At 45.3% G+C, this 16251-nt stretch overlaps 1 protein-coding gene across 2 annotated transcripts in view; it reads right to left on the bottom strand.

Annotated features, from left to right (window-relative positions):
• The window catches only part of LOC102450726 (eukaryotic translation initiation factor 4E transporter-like), a 59972-nt gene that overhangs the window by 26774 nt on the left and 16947 nt on the right, over positions 1 to 16251 (bottom strand). For both annotated transcript variants that reach the window (XM_089775055.1, XM_089775054.1), the window contains exons 3-7: positions 15403 to 15476; positions 14221 to 14348; positions 12849 to 13144; positions 7975 to 8176; positions 3912 to 4084 (exon numbers count right to left, since the gene is read on the bottom strand). In XM_089775055.1, the coding sequence (XP_089631181.1) occupies positions 3912 to 4084; positions 7975 to 8176; positions 12849 to 13144; positions 14221 to 14348; positions 15403 to 15476 (873 nt within the window). The remainder of the gene's footprint in view (positions 1 to 3911; positions 4085 to 7974; positions 8177 to 12848; positions 13145 to 14220; positions 14349 to 15402; positions 15477 to 16251) is intronic.

Raw genomic sequence — 16251 nt, 5'->3', positions numbered from 1 at the left:
CAAACAATCACCTTGAGTTCTGTCAAATATTCTTTACATATGCAGAAGTAAACAAGCAAGAGCTATTTTACTCTAGAGACCAGTAGAGTTTATTCATTCTTGGGCAGGGGGAGTCAATGACTTTCTAGAAGCTGAACAGCCAAATAATTTTAACACTAGTGTCAGTGCAGGCAACAGTTCTACAGTGTCTGTTACAAGTAGTTCAGAAGCAGTGAAATGTGCCAAGAGATCATTTTAAAAATGAAAGCTAAAGCACTTTCATTTTGCAAGCTAGTTTTCACTAATGCATGTTTGTGACAGATGGAAAAATTAGTTTTCCACAAAAATCTTCAGACTCCAAAGACTCACGTTTATCCTAAGCAAGCTTTACTGCCCCACAGCCTGGGACGACCTCATTCACTGCATAACTCAAGCACTGTCCTGTTTCCTTGGCATTTCATTCAGCCCAAGAGGAGAAAAAAAATTCAATTCTTTGCCAGAGGGAGCCAAGCATGCTAACCATTCACTCAGTTAGCATCAAGAGGCCATATCATACATGTGACATTGAAAAAACAAAGAAGTTCTTCAGGTTCTTCCAGCTCAATCTAATCATTCTATAGAAAGGTATAAACTGTGTTTCATACACATATGGTACAATAGGGAAAGTAATCTTCACAAGAATGCCTACAGATAGGATAGCTGTTGATAGTTGGAATAGCTTTTAAAGCACAACATTGCCAGCATAAGATTATGCCAGCTACCTAAGAATTTAAACAAGTGGAACACATGCTTTCCTACTGTGTATTCAGTAGACAGTGAAGTTTCTGCTTCGGAATAAAAAAAAACAAAAACAAATTTGATCTGTGAGCTTTTAGGATCTGCTTAAAATTCCAACCTTCATTTAAGAACATTTGAATGCCTTCCCCTACTTTATATTAGCTCCCTTTATGAAAAAAGTAGACAATCTGCAGGTGTCTCGCATTTCAGCAATAAAGTTGGTTCATATCACACTAAATATTAAGCTAGGACTCGAGTTTCCAAACTTCAGTGCTTGCATTTTACAGCCTAAACACTATTAGGGTAATTTGTTTCACGGTATCCTTCCAAGGGGACAAAATTTCTGCTCCTTCTCCACTATGAAAGCCACCACCCTTTCAAATCCTTCTGCAACCATTACCCAATTTAAAAAAAAACCCAACGAACTGGGACTGAGATTTATTCCTCATCCTTACCAGTTTTGTTGCCTCAATGCTGAAGAGGGCAGGGATAAACATGGATAGCAGTTCCTACTACCGCTGGCCTCTGAGGTAGCATTTCAGCTTATTGCTTATTTTGTTCTCAAGTCACAGGGCTTAGTTGGTTTATAGTGGCATGAGGGAAAGGAAACTCATAGGAAAATAGGTAGTATGACCTTCGACAATCAGAGGATTTTTTCCAGTCTATAGACTGGATCAGTCCATGATTTGCAGTGACAAGTAATTTTGGGCTGCAGACTGTCAGAAGCCAAAATAAAATTGATCAATACACATCTTACAATACTGAATAACTTAACAGTTGATTTAATTTTGGAAAACAAAACACTTGTGGTGCAAACAGAACTTAGTGACCAGCTATATTGCTGAGGTCCACAACATCTATATGTGAAAAGCACATTTAAATGAAACATCTCTGCACTTGTGTTCAGTCTCTTACCAAAGAGTAACTACTCCAGATTTATGCAAGTGAAGATATTCTAGAACCACAAGGCAGGCTAATACTATTGCACAGATTCCAACTCCTTCACCCTATAATCTGACATTTTTGGTATCCATTCTTCTGCCTCCCATAGGGATTTTGTTCCATGTAAAATGTAATTAACAATGCCTCTGGACATTGATAAGCCCCATCAACTAAGTATGAGACTCCCAGGTCAGTTTATCCTACTAGCACAGAATCTGCTATATAGCTCCAAGCCATTAGCTTGATTCAAGTTGAATCCATCAGGCTAAAATAAATTAGCAAGGGGGGGGGGGGGGAGAGAAGAGAAGAAGAGGAGGAGGAGAGACACACTGGCTCTTCCTAGACAAAGGAAGAGACCAAGTAGACCAGTGGTCTCCAACCTTTTTACACCCAAGATCACTTTTTAAATCTCAGAACAGGCGAAGATCTACCGCCCCGCCCCTTCCTTGAAGCCCCACCTTCAGGGCTGAATGTCACAGCCAGCTGGCCAGGCAGCTTCCCCTCTGCACCACCCCACATGGAGCATGGTGCACCCTGGCTGAGTGCCATGGCCAGCTGGCCGGGCAGCTGCTTCTCTTTGCTCCAGCCCAGCTGCCCTGTGCTCAGCCCAGGGAGGCTGTGCCTAGCTCCAGCTGTGCTGGAGCAAGCTTCCCAGGGCTGAGCAGAGGGCAGCCAGGCTGGAGCGAAGAGAAGCGGCTTCCCGGCCAGCTGGCCATGGCGCTCAGCCAGGGTGCACCATGCGCCACGTGGGCTGGTGCAGAGGGAAAGCTGCCTGGCCAGCTGGCTGTGTGTCTCAGCTGAAAGAGGCTGCCCTGCGCTCCAGCTGATCGGGTGGCTTCTCCTCTGCGCCTGCCCACGTGTAGCGTGGTACACCCTGGCTGAGCACCATGGGCAGCTGGCCATGGCACTCAGCCAGGGTGCCCCACGCAGGCAGGCACAGAGGAGAAGCTGCCCCATCAGCTGGAGCACAGGGCAGCCTCTTTCAGCTGTGAAAGCCACAGTCAGTTGGCTGGGGTGTTTCAGCCTTCCCGACCTCCCAGCTCCCACCATTCCTCACAGCTACTCACCTGTGTTGTTGCTCGGTGAGTAGCTGCTCCTCAAATGAGGAAATTAAATGTAAATGTACTGCGCAGGCGCGCAGTTCAGAGAGGGCTCAAGAGCTACTCTTAGAGCCCCTGAGATCAACCGGTTGGTGACCACGGGAGTAGATGGCTCAAATAGTTACAAGAGGCTGATAAGAACAATTAACCAACCAACCAACGGAGGTGCTAAGTCAAGTCATTAGGATGTGGAAGGTAGTGTGCAAGCCAGCTGATATCCCTATTCATACCAATGAAGTTAAGTTTCAACCCTTCTCATTGTATTTGGCTTGTGGAATTGGCCTGAAAACAAAACAGTGACCAACCAACCAATGGAAGTGCTAATTGTTATCAGCCTCTTGTAACTATTGGAACCATCTACTCAGGGTCTCTCCTCTCCTCTCCTCTCCCCCGTTATTTATTCTTGGCTCAGGACTTCTAATACTCCTGTCATCTGAAGTAGGTTGTGCCCAGGAAAGCTCATACCACCATCTACCTGTTTTGTTAGTCTAGTGGTACCTCAAAGACTATTAATCTGCAACAGGAAAAACTTAAAACAAACTCAGCTACCCCCGAATATTCCTAGACGGTACATTTTCAGAGGCTTATTATCAGGTGTTTGAGAATCATGATTAAGGCTGATCTATTCCAATAGTCTTGTTTTTTCTGGTCACAATTATAATTTTGAACCAAAATAGTGATTGAAGAAAATCAAAGCAGAAGACTTGATTGGGAATCTAACTCCACCATAACTGTTCCCTACAAATCAATATTCTGGAACTCCTAGAAAAGCAACTCATGCAACATTTACCAGAAGAGTGAGAAAAGTAAGGAATTAAGTTGTGTCACATATTAGGTGCTTCTCTTTAACCCCAAAAATTGAAGTAGTGATCCAAGAAGGAAAGTGACCTTCGAAGCATCAATGGTTTACTAAATGGGCTATAATATGTACTTCATTTGGCCATCAGGATGAGAGTTTTCCAAATCTTGAGCATTGACACATTTTGAAGTGTCTTTTATTATATATAAATAAATACAAGGCCAAAAAACGAGTAATTTTAGTTCAGAATGAGACAGATTAAAAAAATGGTGCTTCTGCCAACATGTACATACCTGGCCTAAAATGTCACTCACCGAAGCCAAACCAGGAACACTCTTATCCAGGTTAAAGAACTCATTGAAGTCAAACTCTCCTGGTGGTGGTGGTTCTTGTAGAACAGCTTCCCTGGGAACTTCACGATCTGCTGCAGTTTCAGGGGCAAGGACAGACTGCACTTCATCCTCTTCTGCCACTCCACCACTGCATTCTATTCCCGGGGGGGAAGAGATTAGTTGATTCTCTGGAAATATCAGGAGCAATTATCTGCTGGTTAATCCACAGGATTAATGTTCAGAAGTGGCTTTTGTTCCAGACTTTGGTCTGGCTAACTACATGAATTTAACCCAATTTATGTTGCAAGCAGCAGCCAAAGAGCACAAATAGGAATTGAGACTTAGGGTATGTCTACACTACAAAGTTAATTTGAAATAACAGGAGTTCTTTTGAATTAACTTTAATAGAGTCTACACAGGCAAGCCACTTTTTCGAAATAAGGGCTCCACTATTTCAAATTTGGTAAACCTCATTCTACAAGGAGTAATGCCAAAATGGAAATAGCTAATTCGATATAAGTGCTGTGTCGACACTTAATGCCCGGAGACATTAAAGGGGTAGACCCTGGCCACAGTGCCTGTGCCAGCTCCAAGCCTGCCAGCCCACAGCCAGCAGTGGGTACCGGGGCCCCTGACCCAGTGGCCCTAAAACATGAACCAGCAAGCCACTGGCAGCCCCAGCCCTCCACCAATCTCCAGGAGCAGTCTGCCAGCTCCCAGGAGCCTGACAAGGGCTGGAGAAGGCAGGCACCTTCCTGGTCCAAGGTGGAGATCACAGACCTTATTCAGGTTTTGGGGGGGGGGGGGGGGGGGGGTTTTTTCCCCCCCCCCCCCCCCCCCCCCCCCCCCCCCCCCCCCCCCCCCCCCCCCCCCCCCCCCCCCCGGGGGTGGGGGGGGGGGGGGGAATGCCCCCAACATCCATGATCTCCGCACTAGATGGAGGAACACAGCCGTCTATGGTAGGATAGCTGCCAGCCTGGCCACCAAAGGCCACATGCGAACCCAGGAGCAGGTTTGCATGAAAGTCAGGTTGGTCCGGTGAGACCCCCGACCCTGAGCTTCCCCTCCCCCTTCTTCCCCTGGCTTCCCCCTTCCAGCTCCCTCCTCCCAGGTTTCCCCCTCCCCTCTCCGACCTCCTTTCCCCAGAGGCTCATCCCCCCCCCCCCCCCCCAGTTTTGCTCAATAAACCCAGTTTCTATTTTTGAACATACGGGTCTTATTTGACATCAGGAAAGGGGGCTAGGAAGGGGTAAGTGGGGAGGACTGGGGAGGCTCTAAGGGCTTCCTGGGGTGGACGCTCTCCCTCAGGGCCTCCTGGATCCTGACAGCCCCCCGATAGACCCCCCCGGATGGCAGCCTGCAGCAAGTGCAGCCGGGCTGATGGCAACGACCCCATGAGATGCACCAGTGTGCTCAGGGCAGCTCTGGCTCCATGTGGCCGAGTGCTGTGGTGTCCCGACTGTGGGCACTCAGGGCACTCCAAGACAGGACTGCTTTGCTGTCCCTCATTGAGTTAGACAAGCAAGCGGGGAACCCTGAGAACTGTCTGTCCGGGGTGGGGGTCGGGTCCCTTTAAGCACGGAGCTCAGTTAGCCTCAGGCAGCAACCCCACACACTAAGTCATAACCTAATGCCCTGCCAGCACTGGTTCCGGCCAGTCTTAACTTCGGTTCAGGGTCCACTCAGTGTGGATGTGCTATTTCGAAATAGTTTGTGTATAGATGCGTTATTTCAAATTAATTTAATTTGAAATAATTACTTCGAATTAAGCTAATTCGAAATAGCACTGTAGTGTAGACATACCCTTAGATCTGTACAGATCTTACTGGACACATGAATCCCTAGATCAGTGTTTCCCCAAATAGTGCTCTGCGGAACCCCAGGGTTCTGCAAAGTGGAAGGGTTCTGCGAGAACCTGATCACTTCCCCCCCGCCCCCCATGCTTGTCTTAGGGGCAGGCACCTGGGGCTGCTGGCCACTGCAGTCTTAGGGGTGGGCCAGCTTTTTGGGGGGTTTTTTGGTCGACCAGTTTCCCCCAGCGTTTTTTTTTTTTAAAAAAAGGGTTCCATGGCCAAATAAAAATTGGGAAACCCTGCCCTAGATATTTGAAGTAGATCAGACAGATTCTTATACAAACCCTATTTTTAAAAACAGCTCTTTCCTGCTGTCCTCATGAGCCTGCTGCTGCAGTATCTACTCCTTCACCCTGCCCACTCCACAAAGAGGCAAAAAAGTTTTTCCAAACACACTCAAGCTGTGTCTATACTACAAGCCTCTTTTGCAAGAGGCATGCAAATGGAGTGCTCATTTGCATTTCCTCAGATCCCTTTTGCACAAGAGGTTTTTGCGCAAAAAAGCTGTGTAGATGGCTCCTTTTGCGCAAGAGCAACTTTAAGGGCCATTAAAGGCAATTTTGGTACTCTTGCTTTGTACTTGCATGGTCAGCTTTAGGTTGGTTCTGCAGTACCCTGATGCAACTGCTCTGGCCAGGACTCTGCTGCTTTTCAGGTGCACAAGAAGAGCCCCAGGCAAATTTGAATTTTGTTTCTCCATCTGCTTGCCATGCAGCACACCTGACCATGAATACCCTAGGTCACAAATGATCTCCAGCATGGAGCATGCAGGAGATCCTGAACCGCATTGCTATATGGGGAGAGGAATCAATTCAGGCAGAACTATGAAGCAGGAGAAGAAAATGCAGATATCTATGCCAAGATTGCACAGGGCATGGTGGAGAAAGTATACACCAGGGATGCCCAGCAGTGCCACGTGAAAATAAGACTTCAGGCAAGTATACCAGAAGACAAAGGAGGCAAACAATCTAGGTCAGCGCCACAAATGTGCTGCTTGTATAAGCAGCTGCATGGGATTCTAAGGGTGACCCAACTAGTTTCCCAAGCCAGTCAGTGGATTCCCTCCCAAGACACTCCCTCTAGCAGCAGTGTGGAGGATGATATCAGATGCGCCACTTGCCTGCTACCATTGACAGCCAAGACCTAAGTTTCGGAGACAGCCTCCTCCCCCCAGGACATCTTCCTGCCATCAGGGCCTGGCAGCAAGGACACTCTCCACTGGGGCAGCCACCAGATCACCTCTGGACAGCTGCATGGAAGGGCTGGGAGCAGGGTGTGGACTCCTAGGGAGCAGCATCTCCATGTTTTGATCCTTTTGCAGCTGCAGTTCCCAAGAGAGCCCTGAAGTTCTGCAGATACCAATTTATATCCCCACAAACTTATCTGTTTAGGGCTCTACAGATAGTCAAGCATCCAAAGCTACTGCTTCAACCAAAGCAGCATCTAATGACTAGATAGCAAAGACAAACAGACCAGGTTATGGGTAGCATGCTAACCCTCCCCTCCCCTCCCCCCTGCAAGCATCACCAGTCAAGAGATATTACTACAAGAATCTTATCTTCATCTGGGGAGGTTGTGCATGATTTAATCTCAGGATCCCCACCACATGACACTCCCAGATTTGCCAGAGGGTGGTAATATTTTCACAGCAATAAAGTTGTTGAAACTTGCTTCAAGTTGTGTGATTCAGAATGATTAAGAGCCATGTGTCAGGATGAGTATTTTCCAACCCAATATAAATCTATTAATGGAAGACCGAGGTTTTTGGGAAAGCATGAGTACAAATGCAGCCTTCAATGCTGCTAAGCAAAAAAAAAAAAAAACATTAAATTTCATCTAGTCTTCCCATCTATATACCCATTATTAAGGCTGATGATGATGTTAGAGGTCATGGAATCTGACTGAGGCCTCCTCCCTGGGATAGCATCCCCTGTGCCAGTTCCCAGCCAGTGGTCAATGGGGTTCTTGCAGCTTAGCTAGACCCTCCTCCCTCCCTCCCCATTTTAGTAACTGAAAACATTCCTGACAAAATGAGTCAGACCAGTCCGATTGTGACTATTGCCTGTGACCTGTCAGACACTCTATCCACGATGAAAATCATGTCACCCATTAGTATTACCAGACAAAGTTTGCCTTCCAACTTGAAGTTAAAGGAGAACAGCGCTTGCCATTCCAGTTTGGGTGTTACATACCTTCCTTCAGAGAGGCTGTGCGCAGTCTTGTTCGTTTTCGTCCTTTATGATCTTCCTCTAGTATTTTATCATCAAATCCAGTGAGCTCAATGGTTTCAGACTGACTTGTGGGTCCAGCAGAGAACCACTCTGGCTCTTCCTCGGCATAAGAATCATTCCTTCTATGTTCCCCAAAGACACGTTTGCTATCCCCAAATTCCCTCTGAAGTTGGTAGTTACAGCATGGAGAAGGAAAATTAGAACTTGTTTTATACTTCAAACACTCGCAATTTTTTCATATTGGTTCACCAGCAATTGTTGAAAACATTTGAAATGTAGATAAATCGCAGATAGCATCAACCTACTATTTATACTGTATAGTCTTTGAGCACATGTAGTTTCCCTAGTGAATTTTGACAAGTTACACATTTAGTTATTCTACATCCCCTAGTCCAGGGGTGGGCAACAATTTTTGATTGGGGGGGGGGGGGGCGCGGCGGCGCAGCGGCGCAGCGCAACTCCAAGATTTTGTAAAGTGGCAGAGGGCCGCACACACTTCCATATTAATGGAGGTGGTGTGGGGTCTGGGAGGGAGTTTGGGTGAAGGAGATGGTTGTGACCTGGGGCAGGGGACTGGGGTGCAGGTTCTGCAAGGGGGTATGGGTGCAGGTTTGGGTTAGGTGAAGGTGAGGGACAGGAGTGGGGGAGCAGAGGGTTGGGCTGGAGTGCCAGAGGCAGGCTCTGGCTGGGAGACTTACCTGGATGACTGCTAGCCAGCAGCCCAGCAAGTTTGAGGCAGCCTGCCTGCCTGCCCGGACACAGGTTGCAGCAGCCATGTGCATGTGTGAAGAACTAAATGTGCTGGGGGGGGGGGGGGGCGCAGCGCACGCTTTATGTGCTACTTGTTATTCTAACAGACAGCTCCCATTGGCCAATGGGATCCTCCTGGGGTGGGGACAGCTCATGAAGCCGACCCCCAACCCCCCACTCAGTAGTGACAGAGAAATGGCCCAGCAGCCGCTTTTCTGAGCAGCATGTAGGTGGGGCAAGGCAATCAGGGAGCCTGCCTGGGGCTCCCCACTGTGTCCACGAGCCAGATCTGGTGCCTTGGTGGGCTGAATCCAGCCCTCAGGCGATATTTTACCCAGCCCTGCCCTAGTCATTTGTTGTTCTTCTCTCAACTATATTTTATTAATACTCTTCTGGCATTAAGGTACTTAGAGCAGATGAGCTGTAGTTACACTATGGGGGCTATACACAGCTATTCACTCTATACTCCCTCAAATTGTAGGGCTTTCTGGATTCAAATCCAGCAAGGTGATTTAAGTCAGCCATTTAAAATCAGCAAGCAGGAAACCTGGATTTAAAAGAAAAGTTAGTTTTAGAGTACAAATGTAAGACTTTTTAGGAAAAAATGTTTACTAATGAATGTTTACTCATTGAACACAGTGATTTGCAACGGAGGCCAGGTCTATACTAGCGGACAAAAATAAATGCAAGATACGCAACTCCAGCTACGTGAATTGCTTAGCTGGAGGAGACATACCCTTCATTGATTTTTCTGGGATAGCCCCACAGCTGGAGGCTGACAGGAGAAACTCTCCTATCAACTTCCCTTATTCCCCACAACTGCAATGAGCTCGGGAGTCAACAGATGTGCCCTCAGCATTAGCAGGTCTGGTGAGAACATGCTAAAGCCGAGTCAAATGCTGAAAAATAGATTTCCGGAGCATCAATCCTCCATTTAGTGTAAACACAGCAGTATAGCTTCTGCACTAAATTTGGTACCTACATACATCCAAGCAATTGCATAACTTAAAATCTTAAGTCTAAATAATTCTGTTAAACAGGTGCATCATTCATTTTCGATTATATATAGTTTACTAGTAAAATTGTTTAAGCTGTATTTAACTTCCACCTAACTACTGGTTTTGTGCATAATTTAATAAAGCTTTCTGAAGTGTGCCAATTCATTGTTTTAATAAACTTTTCTTATGCAAGTATCAATAGCATTCACTTGGAAAAGGTTGAAGGAGGTGGTGACCAAAAACAGTTTAAACTAGAGAGTCCCAGTTTGTATTTCTTAGACTAAGAGGAAAAACAAGCCTTCCTTGTCTTCAGTCATTAAACTGAATGACTTAAATAAATGCTAGTGTTCACTGCATCTTCATGAGCTCTTGCGGTCAAAAAATGGTTGAGCACTTCAACCAACTTGTTCCAGATGCTTACTCAGGGACTTCCATTAGTCCAGAATTTTGTTTAAGAGCTTAGCAAACACACTCAATTACTAATAGATGGCAAGTTTAAACCTTAAGTTCCTGCTTAAGTATGAAAGCAGCTTTATTAAAAAAAAGCTAATCTGATTTTTTTAAGATCCACCCTTGTTTTGTTGACATATTACAATGCAAACTTATTCCCCAGACACATTAGTTTGTATTTTCTAGCTCAAAGGAGAATGTTTTCTGCTCATTTTTCCATTACTCTGGGCCTTTATACAAGATACAGCTGACACCACCCAATTTAGTATTGCAGAAACATTGAACACATCCCTCCAAGTCATTAAATGACATCAAGTTAAGTCTAGTTCCATTAGGAGTGTTAAAATTAGTTTATTTCTGTAAACCTGTAACTGCTGAAGTTCAGCAGTTACACTTCTACACACAGGGGCAGATGGGAGCCAGTGCTTGTGGAGAGCTGGCTTTTAAGACAGCTCCCCGTAAGCACCAGCTGCTGCCTGGCGGCACCCCCCCCCTTCGCATAGAAGCAGCAGCAGCAGGTGGCTCTGTGGGAGCCAGCACACACGAGGAGCCAGATTAAACTGCAGCAAGGTACGTTTAGGTTGGATATTAGGAAAAAGTTCTTAACTGTCAGGGTGGTCAAACACTGGAATAAATTGCCCAGGGAGGTTGTGGAATCCCCATCACTGGAGATATTTAAGAGGAGGTTAGATAAATGTCTATCAGGGATGGTCTAGACAGAACTGGGTCCTGCCATGAGGGCAGAAGACTGGATTCGATGACCTCTCAAGGTCCCTTCCAGTTCTAGTATTCTATGATTAAAAGCTAGCTGCTCACGCGCATTGGCTCCTGCCTCCCCCCACTGCCTCCAATACGGGGGGGGGGGGGGGGGGGGGGGGGGGGGGGGGGCTGCATTGAACCGTGAGGGTTAACAGTCCAAGGATACAAGTTCACATCCCTAAATTGCATCTAGTTCTGTTATCCTACTTAACAGGATACATTCTTTGAAAGGCACAGGGACATTTAGGGTGTGTCTACACAGCACAGTTATTTTGAAATAACTGACATTTTGAAATAATGCATATACACAGCAATTGTTATTTTGAAACGACAGCTTATTCTGACTTCTGTAAACCTCATTCCACAAAGAACGCCGCCTATTCTGAAATAGCAGCAGGGGAGCATCCATACTACAGCTATTTTGAAATGGCTGTGTCAAAATAGCTCCACCCCAGGGCCATTCAAACTAATTACTCCCTAGTGCCTCTTGGGGCTCTAAATCGAGGTAGCACATCCACATTAGGGAAGCCTGCCTTGGACTAATTATGAGGCTTCCCTGTAGTGTAGATGTGCTATTTCGGAGTATTTCTTCCAGAATAGCTTATTTTGAAATAAGTGTGCAGTGTAGACGTACCCCTTAGTGAAGTTGAAAGGCAGCAAATGTAAACAGCTGACAAAATGCTCTCACACAACACAGGTTAGCCTATGGAACCCATGGCCATAAGACAACCATGGAGATAGATGTCCAAGCCTGTTAAGCACTATATTAATATCCACAGTTGCTCTAAGGCAGCCGTTCCCAACCTTTTTTAGATGGGGACCCATTTTGACAATTCAGGAAGACTTGGTGACCCAGAGCAACTCAAAAAAAAAAATGTGTGAATGGCTCCTTTAAAAGCCACCTGGGGAGACACCTGGCAACCCATATTTGGGTCCCGACCCATAGGTTGGGAAACCGTGCTCTAAGGATTAAAACAGTTTTGGGAGTCTCTCTTACCTGTGTAATAAATAAATAAAATAAATTCAGGACATAAGCTACTTCCTAATGGCGGGTGAGAAGTCTAGCTTCCACTGAAGTTATGAAATGGATTTCTTAATGAGAACTGTGGCAAGACAGCATGTCACCTTCTACATAAGACTGAAAGTTGTAGTCAAGCTATGCAACTCCGCTTTCTGATACACTGTCTACTAGGCAGTGTTCTAGTCTGATGGAAAGACAAAGTCAAACTTTTGGGGGTACCAGAACCACCAAAAATTCCTTAGTCATATTTAGGGCTGTCAAGTGATTACAATTTTTAGTTGCACAATTAAAAGATTGTGTCACATACAACTCCCCTTTGAAACACAACAGTGGCGTTTCAACAGGGCAGCACTGCATGGAGCCCAGGATGAGCTAGAGTTCCCGGCTGACCCCAGGCTCCATGCAGCACTGCCCCTTGGAAGCACTGCCGCAGCAGCACTTGAAAGGAGCAGTGCAAGTGGAGTCAGGGATCAGCTGGGCACTCCAGTTGATCCCTGGCTCTGCTTGTGCTGCCCCTTTGAAGTGCTGGAGCAGCACTTCAAAACAGCAGCACAGCATTAACACCTGCAATTAATGCTTTTTTTTTTTTTTTAAACATGTTAATCACAGACATTGAACGCAGGTCAATTGACAGCCCTAGTCATATTTGTTTCACTCACTTAGGTTATTGCCATCAAGTTTAAGTGCGACAGCTCTAACAAGAAAGTTTAAAAATCTCCATCTCATCTAGGAGATAGTCCAACACCACAAGCCATCACAAGCTCACAATTTTATCTGAAATACCAGAGACTGAATAGGCATTGAGACCATACCAGCCTATCAAATTTGCTATGGAAAGCAGAGTTATGAGAACAAACCTTGAAACGTTTGTCTTTGTAGTCCCTCTCACGATCTCTGTCCCGCACATCTCTAGTATCATGCATGCCCTTTTCACTGCCCCGATGGTCTTTATCAAAATTACGGGCAGAGATTATTCTCCCACTGCCAATCCTGCGTCCACCAGTAACACGAACACCATCACTCTCCTTCTCCAAAGGGCTTCCTGCTCGACGTGAGCTTACAGCTGCAGTCACGTGGCAGCCTCCTCCAAAGCTCCGCCTTTGAGGACTTAGGACTACATCCAAAGCATCATCTTTCACCCACTCCCTAGGATCTGCAGATTGGAAGAGTAAGCTTGTCTATGTAAGAGATGTGTTCTAGAGAACAGATCAACATGAAGCTTGAAAAGTAGCCACTTGAATTAGAGGCCATTTGTAAAACACTAGACTGTAGCTACAGTTTTAGCTACAAGTACTTGAAAATGGACACTTTACAGAAATACGGAGCATTTATGGAGAAGTTAAAATGGTTCACATCTAGTGATACATGTCTACAGAGCCATAATCCTTTCCAAGCAGTTTCTTGCTTTAATCTAACCTCAAAGCACTGCCACAAAGTGCGATGAGAAGTGAAGCAGTAGGATTTACCATATTTATGGAACTATAGCAAAAAGACTACCAACTCAAACTAGAACATGGCAGTTATTTACCAGAGGAATTCAAGACTTCAATATCGTAACCAAGCGTTTTTCCCCACGAGACAGGTTCACGGGGGCCTTAAACTTCAGTTACAGGGAAGTCCAATAGTATAGTTCCACTAGGAAGTAAGGATGTTAATTAGCAGTTAATTTACTAGTCGATTTACATTTCAAAGGAGGCATGCAGAACTCCGCGTGCAGCCCAGGGCCAGCGGGAAGTCCCGCTGACTCTGGGCTGCACGCAAGCCAGCTTTGAAGTGTACAAGAGTCCGCAGTGGGGGCTCTTGTGCATTTCAAAGCAGAAGCACCCTCATGGAGCCCCGGGGTCAACGGGGGACTCAGAATGTTTGAAACGCCACACGGAGCCTAGGGTCAGCTGGGGGGGGGGGGGGGGAAATCAACTAGTTGACTGACTATCCGATAAGCATTTGCTTATCAGATAGTCTACTAGCCCTTAACATCCTTACTAGGAAGGGCAATAGGATAGACATGTGGATGGCTTCTCCCCCCCCCCCCAAGGTCATCAACTTTTTTGAAGGGGGATTGTCTATACTAGCACCCCGACTGTTGCCAAAGCAACAGATTTTGCTTAAAGTTGTGGGGAAAGGAACACTCAGTGTTATATCACCACTGTAAACCATGAGGGACTAATTTTGCCACTATCCTAGCTGCTTCTTATTGAGTACCCCATATGGTAAAAGTGGTGCACTCACCAACTATCCTGTGCACGAGAGAAGTGCAGTCTGAATCCAAGTCTCTTTTGAACCCTTCCACTGGTGAAGTTCGCCCTGAACTTGAGTACAGAGATGCATGCCATTTCTCAGGGTCCCAAACTCCATCACTATGCAAATAAAAGTTACAAAACCCTTTAAAAGGTTTCACTTCAAGCCACTAATCCATTATAATACTTGAACTAGAATGATCTGTGCTACGGCATTTTCAATTCAATTCAAGTCTGCATCCAGTTTCCTACCTTAAATTGGCTCAAATACATGGTGTTATAGATATCTTTATGAAGTTAGAATTGTTCCACATTTTCTTGTCAAATATCAGTATAAAGATAGCACAGATATGCGCTCAATATCTTAAGTAGTTTACAACGCTTCAGTTGACACTTCGATCACCTATTTGTCTTCCAAGAATAAGATGTTTTCTTCCAATCTTGTTAGATGTCAACAGGACTTCCTTTCACCCCAAATAACTTCTCTTGGGCAAATGGCCGAATTGTAACACACTAACCTTACTGGTATACCAGTCTCTCTTTAGCAAGTCATTCATAGGTAGAAGGCACATGCCTTGCACTCAAAGTGAATGAAATGAGAAAGCAAAGTTGCCATGACAATTTATCATTACTATATTTTACCAGGAAGTCAGCAAGAAGTTGTAATGGTTCCTACTGCAACAAAACAATTTCAAAGCTCAACCTGGGTGTATTAGGACAGCTGTATTGAACTTGGCTCCCCTTCCCCCCCCCCCCCAAAGTCTGCCTCCAGACAGTTCAATTCTAAGAAGGGTCTTTTTTTTGCCAGTACTGAAGGACCAGGGAGAAAGGAAATATTGGGGTCAAGAAAAGGCCTAAAGTCTATTTTTTTTTGAGAGCCTGTAAATAAATAAAATAAATAAATAAATAAATCAAAAATCTGTACTACGTACAGTTATCCTCCAAGGCATTTCTCTCATGCTACAAATCATACACCATGCAGACACACAGGAGTAGTAGAGATACCAGGTATAGCACTGAATATACTCTGACTACCCAATGCCTATTTTTTTGAAAGGCATTAGCTTAAAACAAGCCTTGTTTGGGGACTTCACAAGTGCTTTCATGGTTTTGCTTGTGGAACTTAAGAGTACACAGTTAAAACAGTTTAATTTATTTTAAGACAAGAAAATACCTGTCATGTTTTTCAGAAAGACATGAAGGCCTCCGTTTAGAGTGGGGATGCTCTTTAATATCCAAGAGTTCTGCCTGGAAAGGAAAAGTGGTAAGTTCTGACTCTCACCTGGGTAGGATATAAACAGAGAGCAAAGTTTATTCCAGAATATAGGTTTATTTAAATATCATGGATGAAATTAACTGATTTTTTTTGTTCATGTATTGCAGTCACTGTACGCTGACTTGTACTTTGAAGGATTCTACAAACATGTCTATTTTTAATTTCAGCCATAATAGAGATGTTATCCTTCCAACACAAACTATATCTAGATGGACTACCGCACAGCCATAAGATTGAATCCCTCTATAGAAGAAACAATTAAGATAGAATTCTCTACATACAAGGAGCTTAGATCTGAGTCAAGTTTAAGTTCGACTGAGGTCAAAGCTCAAATTAAAAGGGCAATTGAGTTTTGAATCAAGAAGAGTTAGACTTAGGTTCTGTCACAAGCAATATGTGGGGCCTGCAGCTCAGCAGGCTGGGATGGAAGTTTCCATCCTTGCTGTACCCAGCCTAGTACAGCCTTGTACACTGCAAACACACACCAGCTGGCCCTTATCAGCTTTAATCCATGCACTTAAGCTGGGAAACTACTGAGCCATAAACAAGTTTGACCTCCGTCTCAGCTCATAAGAGCAATAACAATGGCGTTGAGCCAGTACGTGCACACCCGGTAAACAACTGTAATATAACTAGTGTTGGGAGTCCCATGCCTGGTGAGTTTCACCAGGGACCTAGGCCTCGGAGGGTGCCCTGGATTCCCCCAACTGGAGCCACATCGACCAGAGACAGGACTCCCCGCAGTAG

The sequence above is a fragment of the Pelodiscus sinensis genome, chromosome W (assembly GCF_052426305.1).
Source record: "Pelodiscus sinensis isolate ZL-2025 chromosome W, ASM5242630v1, whole genome shotgun sequence".
In the NCBI taxonomy this organism is placed as follows: Eukaryota; Metazoa; Chordata; order Testudines; family Trionychidae; genus Pelodiscus; species Pelodiscus sinensis.
This window is presented reverse-complemented; position numbering and strand designations above follow the sequence as displayed.